At 42.9% G+C, this 17,228-nt stretch overlaps 1 protein-coding gene and 1 pseudogene across 1 annotated transcript in view; one reads left to right on the top strand and one right to left on the bottom strand.

Moving 5' to 3' along the window:
* Positions 1-2,151: 2,151 nt before the first annotated feature.
* On the bottom strand, positions 2,152-8,397 carry LOC102019921 (annotated as a pseudogene).
* A 63-nt stretch (positions 8,398-8,460) lies between these two features.
* The window catches only part of Nceh1 (neutral cholesterol ester hydrolase 1), a 58,910-nt gene continuing 50,142 nt past the window's right edge, over positions 8,461-17,228 (top strand). The window contains exon 1 of the mRNA XM_005383012.2: positions 8,461-8,699. Coding sequence (XP_005383069.1) covers positions 8,562-8,699 — 138 coding nt within the window. The 5' untranslated portion in view covers positions 8,461-8,561. The remainder of the gene's footprint in view (positions 8,700-17,228) is intronic.

Raw genomic sequence — 17,228 nt, 5'->3', positions numbered from 1 at the left:
TTACACACCTACAATCCTACTCTCTACTATCACTACTTAACTGTCTCACAGGTACCTCAAACCTAGATAGTCTAAATGGAATTTATCATTTTTCCCTAAACCTTTTATTCTCCCGCTACTTTTTATTTATTTATTTATTTATTTATTTATTTATTAATCTCCCCCATTCCTTCAACCTTTATTGTATGAATAAAAGAACTTGAGACACTTTAGCCCAATTTTAATAAAATGTTTCCCAAGCAGCATTTTGACCAGGTACCCAAGGTTTAAATTACAAACATTGACAGTGTCCATTTATATAATCACACTTTGAGTTATAAAGGACTTAACCATTTTCTAATATTAGCCTATTTTCTACACTGCTTTTTCACACATGCCCATTAACAAATGGAATGTTGTCTGTTACATTTATTGGTTTGTGAGTGTTTTCTGGAAAACTGCAATATCTGTGAAGACTGATTTCCATGCTGGCACTGCATGCATCCAAGTATTGATAATGCACAAAGGCACAGAATTAAAGCAAAAAGAGAGCATATTCAAACACTAGCACACCCCATTCCCGTTTATTGCTTGTTTTGCTTAGTACTTTTAAAACTAAATAAAAATCTTGAATTCAGTGTTCAACTGCCAAAGAAAAGTAACAGCAGGGCACACACTTAGGGCTTGAATGAAAGAAACTGTAAGCACTAGCTGGTGCAAAGCAGTAGACATTGTTTTATATATATATATATATCACCTTGAAATCTAAAACTCTTCTCAACCAGGGTCTTCCAAACAAATTGACAACTCACACCAACATGATTTAGGTTTAAAATATACACAAGGAATAACACAATGTGTTCTCTGGGAATTTCAGAATGTGAATATTATCCAAATTTGAGTCCAGGTCTTTGGAGAGTGTGATGCTTGTAATAAACAACTGTGCTACATTTCTGCTGCATTAAATGATGTTGAACAATTACACTTAAACTATCCTTGGTTTCATTCAGCAAAACATGTAAGGTAAAAACATGAGAAAGCATGCCAGCTAGTTAGGGGTTCAATAATACATGATTTTTATTCTCTTGCTCTGAAAGCTTGTACTGGGGGGAAAGGAAAAAATCCAAAAGTAACTCAAGATTTAAAAACTGGGCCTCTTGTGTGCTTTGAAAAGAAAACAACAAAGCCAAATATCCACTAATTTGCTCAGACATAGCAGGCCTAGTTATTCCGTATCTCAAACTAGAGGTTTTTAATGTGGGAGAGGGAAAACAGCCAATACCCTTTTCCAGAATTTAACAGAGGGCAGTAGACATCTCTTTATACCCAAAAACTACGGCAGCAGTTTAAATGTGACCAAGGTAAGTGCAGAATGGAGATGTTTTAAACATAGCTAGGACTCGGCAAATCTAACACACTAAAAATCATGATTACGTTTTGAAAGAAAATGCACAAAAACAATAAGAACTTTGAGACTTTTCATTTGAAAGTAATCTTAATGCTATTAAATTCACAAATATGCTAATTTAAATACCCAATCCTGTTTTATCTAAAATACACATTGCAAACATACAAAAATCTATCCTCTCTACATGTCAGTGCCCATTTATACCATGGTTTGAAATGGGGAGAATAGATTTATTCCCCTTAATCTGCAAGTCAGTAGGTGTTTCTTTAGTTAACTTTAGCAAAATTCATACAAAACAGTAATTAACAATGATCTTTTTTACTTATTAACTCACAAGGAAACACCTTCAAAACTGAATTTTCCTTAAAGTTTCTGTACTAAAGTGTAGAAAAACTGAACTACACAAATATTGAAAAGTTAAAAATTCCTTAATTTTTTATTCGTGGTACCACTACAATTTACAGGGCAATATACCTGATGTAATGAAAAGAAAGAAAAAGACAAAGCTAGAAGACATAATAGACCTCAGGAATGTATATCTAATTGACACTACATTGCATTAATCAATAGCTGCCCTTTTTGCAAATTGTGGCTGTGGCAGTCCTGAACCAGAAAGGTTTCCTGTTTAAGCTGCAGTAGCTTTTCTGACTACGGATCATCGTTCCTTCTGTGGCAGGTTTTTACAGTTCCCCTAATGCATTTGGGATGATGGTCTCAAAGTATCCCGCAGCTTTCCTGACAACTCCTCACTCTCTGTCCTGCTAAGAACTGTAGCCCTTTTCTATTGTTTTTTAAAAACCTTCGGCTACCATATCCACCACTTCCACCCCAGATCCATAACCACCACCATAGGGACTGCCAGAGCTTCTTCCACCAAAACTGCCCCCCTTCATGGGTCCATAATTTGATTGCTGTTGCCCACTATAATTTCCAAAATCACTGTAGTTCCCACCACCACCATAGTTACCACCACCAAAATTTCCTCCTTCACTGTAACCATCATATCCTCTTCCACCACCACCATATCCACCACCTTGGTTTCCATATCTGGTCCACAACCACTATGCCCTCCTCTACTACTGTAACCAGGGCCACCACCATACTTTCCACCATCACCTCCAAATCCGATATATCCACCATCACCTCCTCCATAACTGCCTCTGCTGCTACCTCCTCCACCACCATAGCCTCCTCTTCCACCAAAGTTTCCAAAATTACCAAAATTCCCTCCACCACCTCCAAAGTCTCCTCTACGACCCATAAAGTTGCCAGATCCACCTCCATGACCTCTTTGTGATCCAGCAGACTGCATCTCTTGTTGATGCCGAAAGAACCTTTTTCACTTCACAGTTATGCCCATTTAACAATGTGGTATTCCCGAACAATAATTTTATCACCTGTATTGTGATCATCAAAAGTTACAAAAGCAAATCCTCTCTTTTTCCCCCTCTGCCTGTCTTCCATAACTTCTATGGTTTCAATCTTGCCATATTTTAAAAAGTAGTCTCTCAAATTATATTCTTCTGTATCTTCTTTAATACTGCCAACAAAAATTTTCTTCACTGTTAGATGGGCACCAGGCTTTACTGAGTCAGCTCTAGAAACAGCTCTCTTTGGCTCCACTACACGCCCATCAGCTTGGTGTGGTCGAGCACACATTGCTGCATCCACCTCTTCAACACAACAGGAAGTCACAAAACCAAAGCCTCTGGAGAGTTTTGTTCGGGGCTCTCTCATTACCACACCATCTGTGAGTGTGCCTCACTTCTCAAAATGTTCTCTTAAACTATCATCCATTCTTTCACAGCTCAGACCACCAATAAACAGCTTCCTCAACTGCTCTGGTTCCTTTGGATCATGGCCCTCCCTTTTGAGACTGCACTCACCTCTTCCAACTCGAGTTGAATATCCTTTTTATTTTATTTAATTTTGGTTTTTGAGACAGGATCTCTCACTTTGTAGTACAGGCTGAGTTTGAACTCACTATGTAGCCCAGGCTGGCCTCAAACTCATGGCAATCCTCTGGCCTCAGCCTCCTCAGTGTTAAGATTACAGGCATCCACCACCATGCCTGGTTATTTCCCAACATTCTTTATTGCAGATAAAGCAACACTGTCTACCCAGCTGCTTCAACAAGGAACCTGGGAATTCCTCTCAACTACTTTCTCCTTTTCTCTAAGTTCTTTGATTCTTTCTTAGGCATCCTTAGAGTGTTTATCCCCACAGCTGTCACCTGAGTCAAGTCCAAGCTAGTACCTTGTTCTCGGATGTCATAGAAGCAACACCATCTCAACAGCTTCCTCTGCTCTCCCCCCACCAATATACTTTCTCCTTCGCTACCAGCAGGATCTAATGCAGCCTTCCCACACAGGACAATGCTCAAACTCCTTTGTATAACACCTAACGCCTACGTCATACAATCTTTACTAATTCTTCAGGTTAAATTTCCATTGCCCTCCTCTCCCCTGCATTTGACACTGCAGACACACTGAGCTTTTGTAGCCTTCCGCTCACATTACACTTTAGGACTCTGCCCACGCTCTTCTCTTTGCCAAGGATGTTCTCACTTAGACTCTGTCTGCACGATGCTCTTCCACCTGCAGACCTGCTCTGCTGTCACCTTTTTCAGTGCACCTTACTCCCAGCCTTCCAGAACAGAATCCTCCCTCTCTGAAATTTAGCATTTGCCCGACTATGTCTCCAGCTAGAGAGAGCACTTTTTCGGGGGAGTGGGACCACATTTTCATCACATCAGCATCTACCACCATGCCTGTGAGATAACAAAATTCAGCACATGTTCAGCTAAGGTTCTGCTTGTCCAGGATGAAGAAACCCCTTCACATGGTGTAGTGTATGGCATTTGAGTCAATTTTTCCAAGTAGTAAATAATTTTTAAGCAATGATTTTGCTATGCTATTGTCTTGGTTACTTTTTTCTCGTTGCTGGGACAAAATACCTGACGCCCAAAATTAAGGAAGGAAGGTTTATTTTGCTTACAGTTTGTGGAGGTTTCAGTCCGTACTTGGCAGATTATAAGGTAGAGTGGCACATGGCAGAGAGCTACAGCTCATGTTGGCAGAACACAGCAGCGAAACAAGCACACACTCACAAGGGAGGAAATGGCCAGAAGCACCCTCTTTCTCTCCTTACATATGCAAACTATCCACCCCAGGGCGGGTGGAGCTCTCACACTCATAATCAATCAAACTCTAAAAGCCTGCCCCATGGCCGCATGAGGCTTTCGGGGGACACCCAGACACAAACCATAACAGCTATATACTTGAGGTATTATACTGCAAGTAAATCTAAGACAATTCTGTAAAACTGGAAAAGTTAATTGCTTGATTCAAACGCTGTCTTATTTCCTTAGAAGCAGAGAATTTTATGAACTCGTTTCTTTTTACCCCTCTTCACAATTCATGACTGTTTTTATCTGTCCTACCTCCTAAATTTGTCTCCTGTCTCCATCCCACTGCTAAGCTGTCACTGCAGACCACGTCATCTCTCACCTGGCTCTTGCAAAAGCCAACTCATAAACCTTCTGTTCTCCACAGTAGCCAGCGTGCACCTTTTCAAATGCAGGCCAGGTCATGTTACTTCCCTGCTTCCAAGTCTCCAACTGCTTCCCACTGCAGCAGTCTTCAAACTCTTAACTCATAGCTTACTGGTCTTAAGTGCTCTCTCACAGTTTCCTCCTTCTCCATCTAAGCCTGTACCTCTGCACTCACACACTGCTCCTTCCTTGCAAGCTCTCCTTCTGGTCCTTGTTGTCATCAGCACCTTAGAACCTCTGCAGTCCTCTCCTTGGCCTCCAGATTTGCAAGGCTCTCCTCGGAGTCTCTGGGGTCTCTCCTCATTTAGATGCTCAAATGGCATCTCCTTAGTGCCTCCTTCCTCACTCAGTTTATTGCAGCGGCCATCCACAGGGCGGCCCCTCACCTTACTCTATTTTCCTCAAGTTGCTGCTCCAGCATTGAATGCTAGAGCACATAAGCCCTAGACCCAGACTCTGTGGGCTCAAATTCCATGTACGCCACACCAGCTGCACAGCTTGGGACAATGCTCTGCATATTTCAGTGCCTTTGTTTTCAGAATAAAACCAGTGCCTTACAAAATTGTTAGGAAGCTAAATGAGTTAATATATGCAAAGTGCTTCCCGCAGAATTTGGCTCAGAATAAGCACTCAATATATATTCACTGCTATTAATTGTTCATTTGTCGTTTGGCCCTCCCTGTGTACAATAGTACCTTGGTTCACGAGCTTGATTCTTTCCACAGTTCTGGTCAAAAGCCGAATCGGATGAGAACTGAATCAAATTCATTGCCTAGGGTCACTGTTGCTCTTATGGTGAAATTTGATTAGTTAGTTACTCTTGTGTTACGGTTGATACATTGTGTCGACTTGTAGAGTCTAGAGGTTTGACTAAGTGACTCAGCAGTTGTGCATCCTGGGGTACAAAGGACCTGCCCTTCCTGCTCTAGGATGTTATTCATTGTGTCAATGTGAGTTTAGAGGTTAACTATGTGAGCACTGCCCCCAGGGGGGTAGCCTTGTTACAAAATAAGGGAGGAAAATAGGCTCACATACACTGCCATTCCTCCCTTTTGCTCTTGTTTTTGCTGTGTTCTGCTGCCATGAACGTTTGCCCTCTGCCATGTGCCACTCTGCCTCGGAGCCAGCCAAGTATGGCCTGAAACCTCCGCAAACTATAAGCTAAACAAACCTTTCCTTCCTTAATTTTGGGTGTGGGTATTTTGTCTCAGCAATGAGAGAAAAGTAACCAAGACATCTTGTAAGCGGAAGTATCACCAAACTTTCCTTGTAAACTCTATTCCCCGACAAACATGTGAAATTTAAAGAGCAGACCAACTTCCTTACTCTTCTGTAACACCCTCGTTTCTCAGAACAGGTCAGGCATATTTGTTGAATGAATAAAGTATTGGAAACAAGTCATGAAAGTGTTTAAGAATATTTCAAATTATGTCATTTTAAAAAACTCTGATCTAGCATAGAGAATTATGCAGTTCCTTTGTTCTCAGTTTCTATCTCTCAGTGCACTGCTGGCAGAGCATGGGGATGCACAAGTAGAGAACACTGGTTCCATCACTGCACACCAGAGGACATGATGGGCCACCCAGGTGGTTGCTCTGGTCCTCTGGAGACACATCTGCAACACTGAGTTGTCCCTATATCTGAAGATGGAAGCCAGGGTCAGGTGTGGGACTTTTTATTTGTTTGGCGGTTGGTTTTGTCATAGTTCTAAGATTTATGATTTCATTAATATGCAATCAAACTCCAGAAAACTATCAAAGACTACAATGTAAAACCTTGAATTACTTTGCAGGTCATGTAAAAACAAATAATGTTAACTAAATCTAGTATTAGTTTGGCTTATGTCGCTGGGATTGTCTACCCATTAAGATTAGCTTCTAGCTCCATGCACACGCACTCACAACATATGCATCCCTATTTGCTTAAAGTGATGTGCTTAACCAGAAACTAAAAGAACTAGTAACTAAAAAGACGGGAAACAAGTATCTCAAACTTATGCTTAAAAATGCCACTGAAGTGGGCTCTTCAAAATGTTTACCTCCAACTTTGAGTAAGAAACCAGCTTTCTCCTGATCTCATCATCAATCCCACATTCATGGTTATTTCACTTCTATGGATTAGATTAAATTTAAATTGTTATATTAAGATGCATGATTTTATGTACCAGATATTTAAAGGCCTTGGTCAATAAGTTTGGAGTTGTTCTACTACTTCCTCAAGAGTTCCCTCTGGCTTTCTGGTTGTAACTCTGCTAGTGAAATTTTCTCTCTCGCATTCTGTACCCCATTTCTCTTATCATTAACAGAAAATTTCAATTAAAATGATTCTCTTGTAACTGTTGACCCACTGAAAGAGCTATTTCAGGTGGTATCTACCAGGTTTGTCCCTTATAAAATTATGACTTTTTTTCTTTGTTAATAATCTACATGGAAAGTTTTGTTTCTTTTTTTTTTTTTTTTTTTTTTTTTTGGTTTTTCTCCGGTACCAGGAACCGAACTCACGACCTTGCGCTTGCCAGGCAGGCGCTTTTGCCGCTGAGCTAAATCCCCAGCCCGAGAGTTTTGTTTCTTAATGAGACAGGGTCTCCTTATGTATCCTGGTTGGCCTTAAACTTGCCATCCTCCTGCCTCAGTCTCCCAAGTGCTGGGATTACAGACTTGTGCCACCACACCTGGCTTTGTGGAGAGATCTTTTGATAACTAAAATTTCTTATCAAACTTTCACTCACTAGTTTTAGCATTTGTTTACCATTTTCTATGGTTAATAATTGACATTCCATTGTAAGGAAAGCCTTCCCTCTTCCTCTGCTTATTTACTCATTTATGTTAGTATAAGCTCCTGGATTTTTATTTCTTTTGATAGTTTATAATGCATTAGGATGATTTATTTTGTTGTTAAAAGTATCCCAGCTTTAACCTCGAGGAGACCCTTCAATGTTCCATATGTGACCCTTTGAGTAGGCTCTGCCGTATTTTGATCACTTTCTTATCTTCTGCCAAAACATCATCTTCTAATTTACCTGCACTGGCCTTGGAATCAGGTTTTTCTCTAAGGAGCTGTGGCAAAGAGGCTGATTCTTTTCACTGGAGAATGGAATTCGGAAACCAAGCCTTGGGTGCTAGACATACTGCGAGGGGATCATTTCTTGAGATAAAGGAATTTGTCATCCTCTCCCCCTCCCCCACTTATCAGTTAGAATTTACATTGCAATTCTGGAACTATAGAGAGTTCATTTTATTCCCGTGCTCAATAGCATCTCCATTTTGAGTCTGGATGGACAGAGACCTTTCGCGCGGGCAGCACTGGGTCGGCGTCTGCGGACCTGCAGGAGGCGGCCCGGGCCACAGCCCGCAGTACCTGCCGTGTCCTCCAGGGTGCGCTGCGCGCCCCCCGGGCCCGCAAGGCTTCCAACCTGCAGCGTCCGCAGCCTCTGGGCGAGGACACGGAGGAGGCGCATGTCAGCGCCCCCACTTCCTCCCGGCGCCGCCGGTGATTGGCTCCCGGGTTTATAAGAGGCCGGTACCGGAGCAGCTGCGGCTGGCAGAAACTTAGCGGAGCTTTGCCGGTGCTGTCACCTCCTCCTGCCGAGCAGAGCCGAGCCCAGCCGCTGCGCCGGGGAGGATGCGGTCGTCCTGCGTCCTGCTGGCCGCCCTGGTGGCGCTGGCCGCCTACTACGTCTACATCCCGCTGCCCGGCTCGGTGTCGGATCCCTGGAAGCTGATGCTGCTGGACGCGACTTTCCGAGGCGCACAGCAAGTGGTGAGGCGCTGCTTCTCTCCCCTCCCCTTGAGCAGCATTTGATGGGGGAGCGACGCTTCGTGTCCCCGAGCGTGCGTGTTTTCCTGGCGCGGCGCAGCGGTGGCTTTGTAACGGGGCCCAGCTGGACGTCGCTGGGCTGTCGCGTTCGCCTCCTTCCCGCGGGCGCGGAGCGGGTCTGAGTCGCCTGGTCTGCGCTACGTGAGAGGGAAGTTCTGGAGCAGAATTTGACAGGCGGTTCACCTTTCCTCGGTGCTGAACCTCCCCCTGCTTGGTCTGCGGTGCCAAGAGCCAGATCCTTCAGCATTTTGCAAACCACTCTTCCCCCATTTTGTTCTCCCAGAGGGGCCGGCAGAGAGCGAGTTAAACGTGTCAGGAAGGGGGAAAGCAGGCGCTGATTCTGGGGATGCAGCCACTTTAAAAGCAGAAGGGGTACCGCGGTGTCCTCCCCCCTCGCAGGCCTCGGCGTTCTCCCGTCCCGGGGGTGCGGCGCTGGAGAAACCGCGCAGACCCCCCACTTCATCCTTGGCTCTTGGCTCAGTCCTAGAAAGGAGGCAAAGAGGCCCGGCTGGCTGAACAGGCGGCGGAGGTGGAAGCTCAGCCAGCCCTTGTTTGCATAATGTATGTTTTCTGCCTGCCCCGCAGCATGGATGTCCTTGACTGCCAAGGCAACAACCTTTGCCTGAGCTGGGGTGCCCGGGCTTAACCTGGAGGAATAGGGTTTCTCTCCACTGCATCACGAATGTGTGCGTGATACCCCGCATAGACAGGAAAAGGTAACTGTCTGAGGTTTATTCCATGCATTGTTTTTAGTGTAACTACAGCCTGCTGCCGAGGCTGAGCCCTCAGATTGGACAGTATTTTCGAGCAGTCTGCTCTGTCTAAACTCTTAACCCTCTTCCCAAATCGTCACTTCCCTCGCCCCTACCCTGGGCTTTAATCCAGGTTATTTCTGTAAAAATTCTTCCGAGAATGACAACTAGACAAAGGAGAGGGGTGACCCTGACTTTCCCAGAGAGTTTGTATCCCCTTTCCCTGCCCACTCTGTGTAAGATTACAGTCTGTAGAGCTTTGTCCTATTAAAAGTCCCCTTATTAGGATGTTGTAGCACATTCCTAGTAGAAATTTGCTTTTTTCTGAATCCAAGCACGTTCTCCACCTCCAAGTCCCCCCCCCCTTTTTTTTTTCCATTAAGAAATGTCTACAAAACTTTGAAGTCCATCCTTCCCTCTGCTGACTAAAATTTGATATGGTGGAACAGTGACCAGGACCCCTTCTCTAGTATTGATACCAAGAAAGTCAGTCTTCAGGTAGGAAGCCCTGCAGTTTCTCTCTTCTCTGGTGGAAGTAACGCCTTTCAAAGACTCAGGAGAACAATAGTATTTACCTGTCTGGGTTAAATGCTTGTCTCCAGTAACTGAAAAAGAAAACAGGGAAGAAGAAATTTGTGTTGGCTGTAGTCACAAGGAAGTCTCCCTTGTATAGTAAGTAATTTAGGAAAAGTCAGGTTTGAAGAAAAGCTTTTCTTCCCCAGCTGAGCTGCCATGAAGAGCAAGTCTGTGTATGGACCCCCTTTGGTGTGCCCAAAGACTCTCTGGAACTGGGAATGCCAGGTCCCAGCAGAGGAGGGGCGGAGTGTTCTGGCCAGACCTGAGCAGGTTTGCAGAGAAGTGGCTCTTGTCATTTCTCTTCTCAGTTGTAAAATCTTGGCACGATCCTTCGGACCAGACGAAAGCACATGCTATTCATGAAAATAATTTTTTGCTGAGTTTTCCCTATGAAACGGGTTGAAGGGGCTGGGGATTTAGCTCAGTGGCACAATGCCTGCCTGGCAAGAGCAAGGTCGTGAGTTCGATCCCCGGTACCTGAAAAAAAAAAAAAAAAAAGAAAAAAGGGGTTGAACCCTGGGCCTCGTGCATGCTCAGTGGGTGTTGTACTGAGCAGCCACACTTCCAGCCCGGTAGGTACTTAAATGCCTGGTACTTGTAGTTATTCCGAGTTGTTCCCAGCGGTCCACTGTGGATTGTGGAGGACATCTGTAGGATTGCCCAACTTCATTGGAACAGGAAGCAAATGTGAACTGGAAGTAATTTGTGTCCTTGAAACGTAGAGAGCTATCACTAAAGTGCATAGCATCAGCCTTGTTACTCCAATACTTTTAGTTTCAGTTGCAAAAGCAGTTGAAGCCATTTAAGAGATTAAGCTTGGCCTACTTCCTGACACAGGAGTACCTACCTAGCATCAAGAAACACAAGTGCTGCTTTATTCTGTTGTCACTGGCAAATGCCTCACCCCTTCCTGCCCTGTCTTACATCCTTCATCTTGTGCAGTGAGTCAGATTACTGAGACTGTGTGTGCTGTCCTCTTCTTCCTTGGGGTCCTCTAATGTTATCTAAGAAGAAGCTACTGAGGATTTCTCTCTTAACTCATCTCAAACACAGATGCTACATTGGAATCCTCTGGGAACCATTAAAAAATCCTGATGCTCAGGTCCTCACCCTTCACTCAATGAGCCAGGATTTCTGGGAGATAAATATTTTTAACAACATTTAAAAATGTCCCCCAGGTGACTGAAGTTGTAGCAAAACTTGAAAACCACTGGTCTCTAAAATGCATTCCTATTATAGATAGTATATTTTCCTAAGACTGTTCAAATTATATTTTATGTATGTTCTTGAGAACAAGCCCCTTCATATTAGCATGGATTAGTTTATCAGATTAATTGGTGACACTTTGCCTCAAAGAGTCTAAGGGGATAAGATACTGGCCAGGCAAATTTCAGTATTATAATCGAACCATTATAAAACTTGAACAGTGGAAAAGCACAAATGAAAGATCTGGAAAAGACAGTGGAGCAGTTTATATGAAGATGGAGAAGAAAAGTAGAGGGAAGAAAGAGAGAGTGGAGCAATTCTCAAGACTGATTTCTAAGTGCTATGCAAAAAAAAAAAAAAAAAAGGTAATCCTGACATAAGTGAAAGGACTGAAACATACACTGCTGCTTAAAACTAGAGGAGGAGTTCGCAGTACACATCAGGAGCCTGAGAAGTGTTATTCCATCTTCACAGTCACTCTGTGTAGAATGTATTGTAAATCATAATGGATCTAGACAAGATTGGGTTGGAGATGTAGCTCACTGGTGGATCACTTGCCTAGCACACACAATTTGGAGCTGTAAAGATGGAACCATTCAACTAGGTATGTTAGCACACACCTGTAATCAATCCATCCTACCTACTAGGGATGCTGAGGCACAAGGACTGCAAGTTTGAGGCTAGCCTGGGCAACTCAGCAAGACCCTGCCTCAGAATTCTAAAAAAAAAATTTTTTTAAGGGTTTGATATATAGTTCAGTGGCAGAGTGCTTGGATAGCATGCATGAGGTCCTGGGTTCAACCTTCAACACAGAAAATGAAATAAAAAATGGAAATACTTTCCAGGATTAAAAACTGTTCAGCTAGTCCTTTTCAAAGTACTGTCATTTATGAGAAATGTGAGGAAACATTCAACAACCTTTTTCTCCCAGCATAATATAAAGGAATGAAGAGTTGAGTACAATGTAAGGGGGTTAAGGAATCACTCAGAGGTAAAACACTTGTCTAGCATATAGGAACCCTAGGACAGACGTCCTCATCCTCCCTAAAAACAATAAAATATTTTTAAAATTTACATTGTAAAATGTTAAATGATTTGAGAAAGATACGTACTATATATTGTGGGGAAAGGTTATAAAACAGCGTCTATACTATTTCATATCAGAGCGTACTTTAATGGTTGTGTTTGTTTTGTTTTCTGTGTTACTGGGAATTGAACCTAGGGCCTCACATGTGCTAGGCAAGCACTCTGCACTGAGCTACATCCATAGCCTTATATTTTTTTCACAATGAACATATATTAATAAAAAGCTATTCTAAGATTTTGTTTGTGGTCCAAGAGTATATTTCCTAATTAAAAAGTGGAGCTGATGGCCATCTACACATCAAAGTGGTGTATACTTTTGGGATTGTTCTATGAGGAAAACCAAATTTCTTTTTAAGAAGCTTTCTAGATCTCCTGATAGCATACTCTCATGAGTAGTCACTTAGACTTACTTGTAAACAGATTGAAAACTTACCATATGAGGCTTTGAGGAGATGCTCAAGTAGTCTAAAAAAAAAAAAAAAAAAAAAAAAGGCAGAGAGAAAGAAGAAAAAGAAAAGGACGGAGCCAATAGGTATCTTAGGACAGGTATAGTTACAGAGGCTTACGGGAGGGAGGAGCTCTGGACAGGTTAGCGAGTGATAAAAACGGTTTCGGGGGAGTTTTAAGCAAGAGCCTGCAAGCCTGCATTGTCATAACTTTATTATCTCTTAACCTATTAGCTCTTTCCTTTCTTCATGGATTTCTTTCTATGTTTATTTTAGGGGTGCTGAGGATCGAACCCCGGGCCTTGTGTGTACTGAGTGTGTGCTCTTACCAGTGAAGTGTAGCCCCCCTTTACTTCTTCGGTCCTGTACTATGAATCTTTTCAGTGGCGTAATCCAAAAGGGATTGCTGCAGTTGGCATTTCTGCTGATGTTCTCCCCATTTCCTACACGATAGTGCTTTGGGCCTAATTAAGCAAGATTTTCTTTTTTCTGTGAAATGTCCCCAAAGTTGGTGAGATTCAATATGCCCTCACCTGAATTCTCTGTACAGGATGTGCTTTTGTGCTGTGTGGGTGTGATTTAAATGACAGCTCAGCTGCAAAGCTACAAGGTGCTAGCCCTTTTCATGACAATTTCAAATTGGAATTTTTACTAATATCAGGTAAATTTAATTCCATAGTATGAGTATATAATGTTTTGTCTCCTGCCTTCCTGACTTGTGATGGTGTGTACTGCTTTGTTTATATAAGTTGGAGATTTCTCTAACCACAGTAATTTTTAGCTGATTTGATAGGATTTTCTGTAAACACATGGCAGCAGAAAGGCTTTAGAAATAACTTCAGGGCACCATGTAACCATTATTAGTGCCGGCAGGTGAGCAATCTGAGTTGGTCTCTGTGAAGAGCACTTGTACAACATTAAAGTCAGATTGATTCAGCCACCAAGACTGTAAGTGTATGCCTAGTTTATAGTCTCATTTTTATTTTTTCTAGTACTTCTGCAAACATAGCCCTAAGCGCAGAAATGCCATCATTATTCCATTATTTTAATGGGGCATCCTATTTCTAACATGCAACTTTGGTGTGAAGATGTGTCTGTGAAGTGTGAAAGTGTAGTTCATCATTCATAAATGTTCTTTTTATGCTCAATTACTTCTTTTGAAATAGTGAGCATATATTTATTTTCACTTCCCTATAAAACTATGTGGAAAGGACCTACCATTTATTTTTTTCCTTCATTTTTATGCTTCTAAAGAAAGAAGAAATGTCTTTTTTTTTCGGTTTTTTTTTTTTTCCGGTACTGGGAACCGAACTCACGACCTTGCGCTTGCCAGGCAGACGCTGTGTTGCTGAGCTAAATCCCCAGCCCCGAAGAAATGTCTTTGAATTTCTGAGTAACAAACCTGGCCACGTTGTTGTGTTCTGAGTAACAAACCTGGCCACGATATTGTACTCATATTATGGTGGTCATATTATGAAATTATGGTGGTCATATTATGAAATCTTAAAAAAAAAAACTTTCAGGGTATCCAGAATAAAATTAAAATCCTGCCATCTGTTTTTTTTTTTGTTTGTTTGTTTGTTTTGTTTTTTTTTTTTGGTTTTTCTCCGGTACCGGGAACCGAACTCACGACCTTGCGCTTGCCAGGCAGGCGCTTTTGCCGCTGAGCTAAATCCCCAGCCCCAATCCTGCCATCTGGACATGATCACTTATTCAGTAATTTTGTATGTGTGCACACATGCACGTGTGTGTATGTACGTGTTAGAGATTGAACCCAGGCTTTGTGGATACTAAGCATGTGCGTTATACCCCTGACCCTATTCGGTTAACTAGATTCCAGTTCAAGGAGCTAGTAGAACAAATGAGTAAGAGAGATACCTATGTCTAATATGAGGACCATATAGTTGACTGAAGAGAGCTAAACCAACTGCTGGTGATATGGTGTGCACTTGAATGATGGAAGGAAAGCTGTGGGAGAGGAGACATTTATGAGGTCCTGCAAAAGCCTGGAAAAGGACATCTAAAGTGCATGGGGCATTATCGTCTAATCTCAGTTACAAAGATGAGTATTTACAGTAAAATAGCATCTTTTAAACATGATATCTACTCTGTCAGGAACTGTGCTGTGTGCTCTTACGTGCAGTTCAGTTAGTCATACTTTAATAATGTCAGGCAGGTGCCTTATTTTTCTTTATCTGACAGGAGGGAACTGAAATGCAAAGAGTAAATTGTATAAGATGTCATGGTTTATAGAAGTGGAGCCTGGATTCAAGCCTAGCCTGTCTTAGTCCTGAGCTCTGGAGCTTAACTATTGTGCTAGATTGCCCTTTTCTAGAAACTGGCCAAGGGAAGAAAGTGGGAAAGATACCGAGGAGTGAAGGGGTCATTCCAGCCAAAAACAGCAGAGTGTCCCAAAGGGAAAGTATGGGACAGCTGAGGCACTAAAACTGGCTTAGGCTGGCTGGGTCAGAGAGTAGACAGAATGGATGAATGGGTCAGTGCTATGGTTTGTGTCTAACTGTCCCCACAAAGCCTCAGGCAGTCATGGGGCGGGCTTCTAGAGTCTATGATTGATCCTTGGTCCCATGCTGGGATTATGGGTGTGAATGCTACACCCCCGCTGGGGTGGGTAGTTTGCATACAATGTATGGGAGGGAAAGAGGCTGCTCGCCGCTGCTTCTCCCTTTTTGCTCTTGCTGCTCTTGCTGCTTTTGCTATTTTGTGCCTCCTTGAAGTGTTGCCCCTGTACCATGCCACCCTGCCTTGGAGCCAGCTGATTATAGACTGAAACCTCCACAAACTGTAAGGTAAATAAAGCTTTCCTTCTTTAATTTTGGGTAGTGGGTGTTTTATCTCAGCAACGAGAGAAAAAGTAACCAAGATGGTCAGATAACAAAGAGCTCTGTGGGCAAGAGAAGCCACAGGAAGATTTTTAGCAGGGAAGGCGCATGGCAGATAAGTATTTCAGAACAGCCCTTCACAATGGCAGTGTAGTGCCTAGAACTTACTAAAGCAGAAGGGAAGGCATGAGCATGAGATGGTTTGGGAAGGTCAGAGCATGAGCCGTGGAGGGGTGCTGGGGCTGCGAGACATGGAAGGGAATGAGGGAGAGAAAGGAGCCAAGGTGACCCCTGCACAGACTCTGGAAGAATGGTGACAATGACCATGGCTTAGGAGGAAGAGCTGATCTAAGGGTGAAGATAAGAGAGTTTGGGGCCAGTCCTAGGGTGGTGGTTCATAAATAGCTGCATATACAGGCCCGGGCTTCAGGAGGGAGCTCTAAGCTGAAGATACGGATTCAGGGGTCGCTGGAAAATGAGTGATGCGGAAGTAGTGGAAGTGAACGTGTGTGGAGTGAGATGGGGATCCTCCCAAGGCTGCTTGTGGGTGACACCAGTGGTGAGAGGAGGAGGCTCTCACTGAGATGAGACCTTCAAGAACAGGATTTTTATTATGCTTCAGGTTTACAGTGCATCCTAGATTTTATAGAGTTTCACTTATGTCCCCTGATTTAATTAATCTTTTACAGTAAGTGACTGGTTGAGATTGTTATTTCCACTTGTCAGTGGAGGTAAGTTGAGGCTCAGAAAAGGTCGTAATCTCTTTGGGAGATCAAGAAATTGGTTATACTGTGAAGTAGGGACTGGAGTGGAAGACCCCAGGCTCCTAGTATCACACTGTCCCTGCTAGGCCCTGCTGAGGGAATGCTCTGTGTGATTCTGTCACAAGTACAATCTTTCTGTGCTGACTTTCTGCTTATCATACACAGTTAATCTACACCAGTGATTATGTTTCTCTGATATACTAGGGGATGCTGGAAGCAATTTGGGGAGAATCTGTGTGGGTATGGGCTTAAGGGACAGAAGAGACAAGATTCATAAAGAGTATACAAGTGATTTTCTAATAGAATGCCAACTCTGATGAGTTTTGAATGGTTTTAAGTTGTTACCTCTGTAACACACTGAAACATTTGGTGACATGCCTATAAACCATTTGTAGTGAACCTGTTGGGTAACTCACCTCTCTGTAGTTTGTAACTGTTTAAGTACACATTTATTATAATCCCTATTAAACTCGGATGGTGCCCAAGCTAAGTACATCTAGGGTAGTCATATAATTTATTATTTTTTAAATATTCATTTATTTAATGGATAGAAGCAACAGGCACTCTACCACTGAGATACACCCCCAGGCCTTTTTTATTTTTTATCTTGGCGCAGGCTCTCACTAAGTTGTCTAGGCTGGTCTTGAACTTGCAATCCTCCTTCCTCAGTCTCCTGAATAGCTGGGATTATAGTCATGTACCACCATGCCCAGCTCAGGATACTGGTTTGAAAACAATTATTCCTAGATAAGCTCCCTTCCCTTCCCTTCCCTTCCCTTCCCTTCCCTTCCCTTCCCTTCCC

Source organism: Chinchilla lanigera, unplaced genomic scaffold, assembly GCF_000276665.1.
Source record: "Chinchilla lanigera isolate Chin_1 unplaced genomic scaffold, ChiLan1.0 scaffold00019, whole genome shotgun sequence".
Classification (NCBI taxonomy): domain Eukaryota; kingdom Metazoa; phylum Chordata; class Mammalia; order Rodentia; family Chinchillidae; genus Chinchilla; species Chinchilla lanigera.
This window is presented reverse-complemented; position numbering and strand designations above follow the sequence as displayed.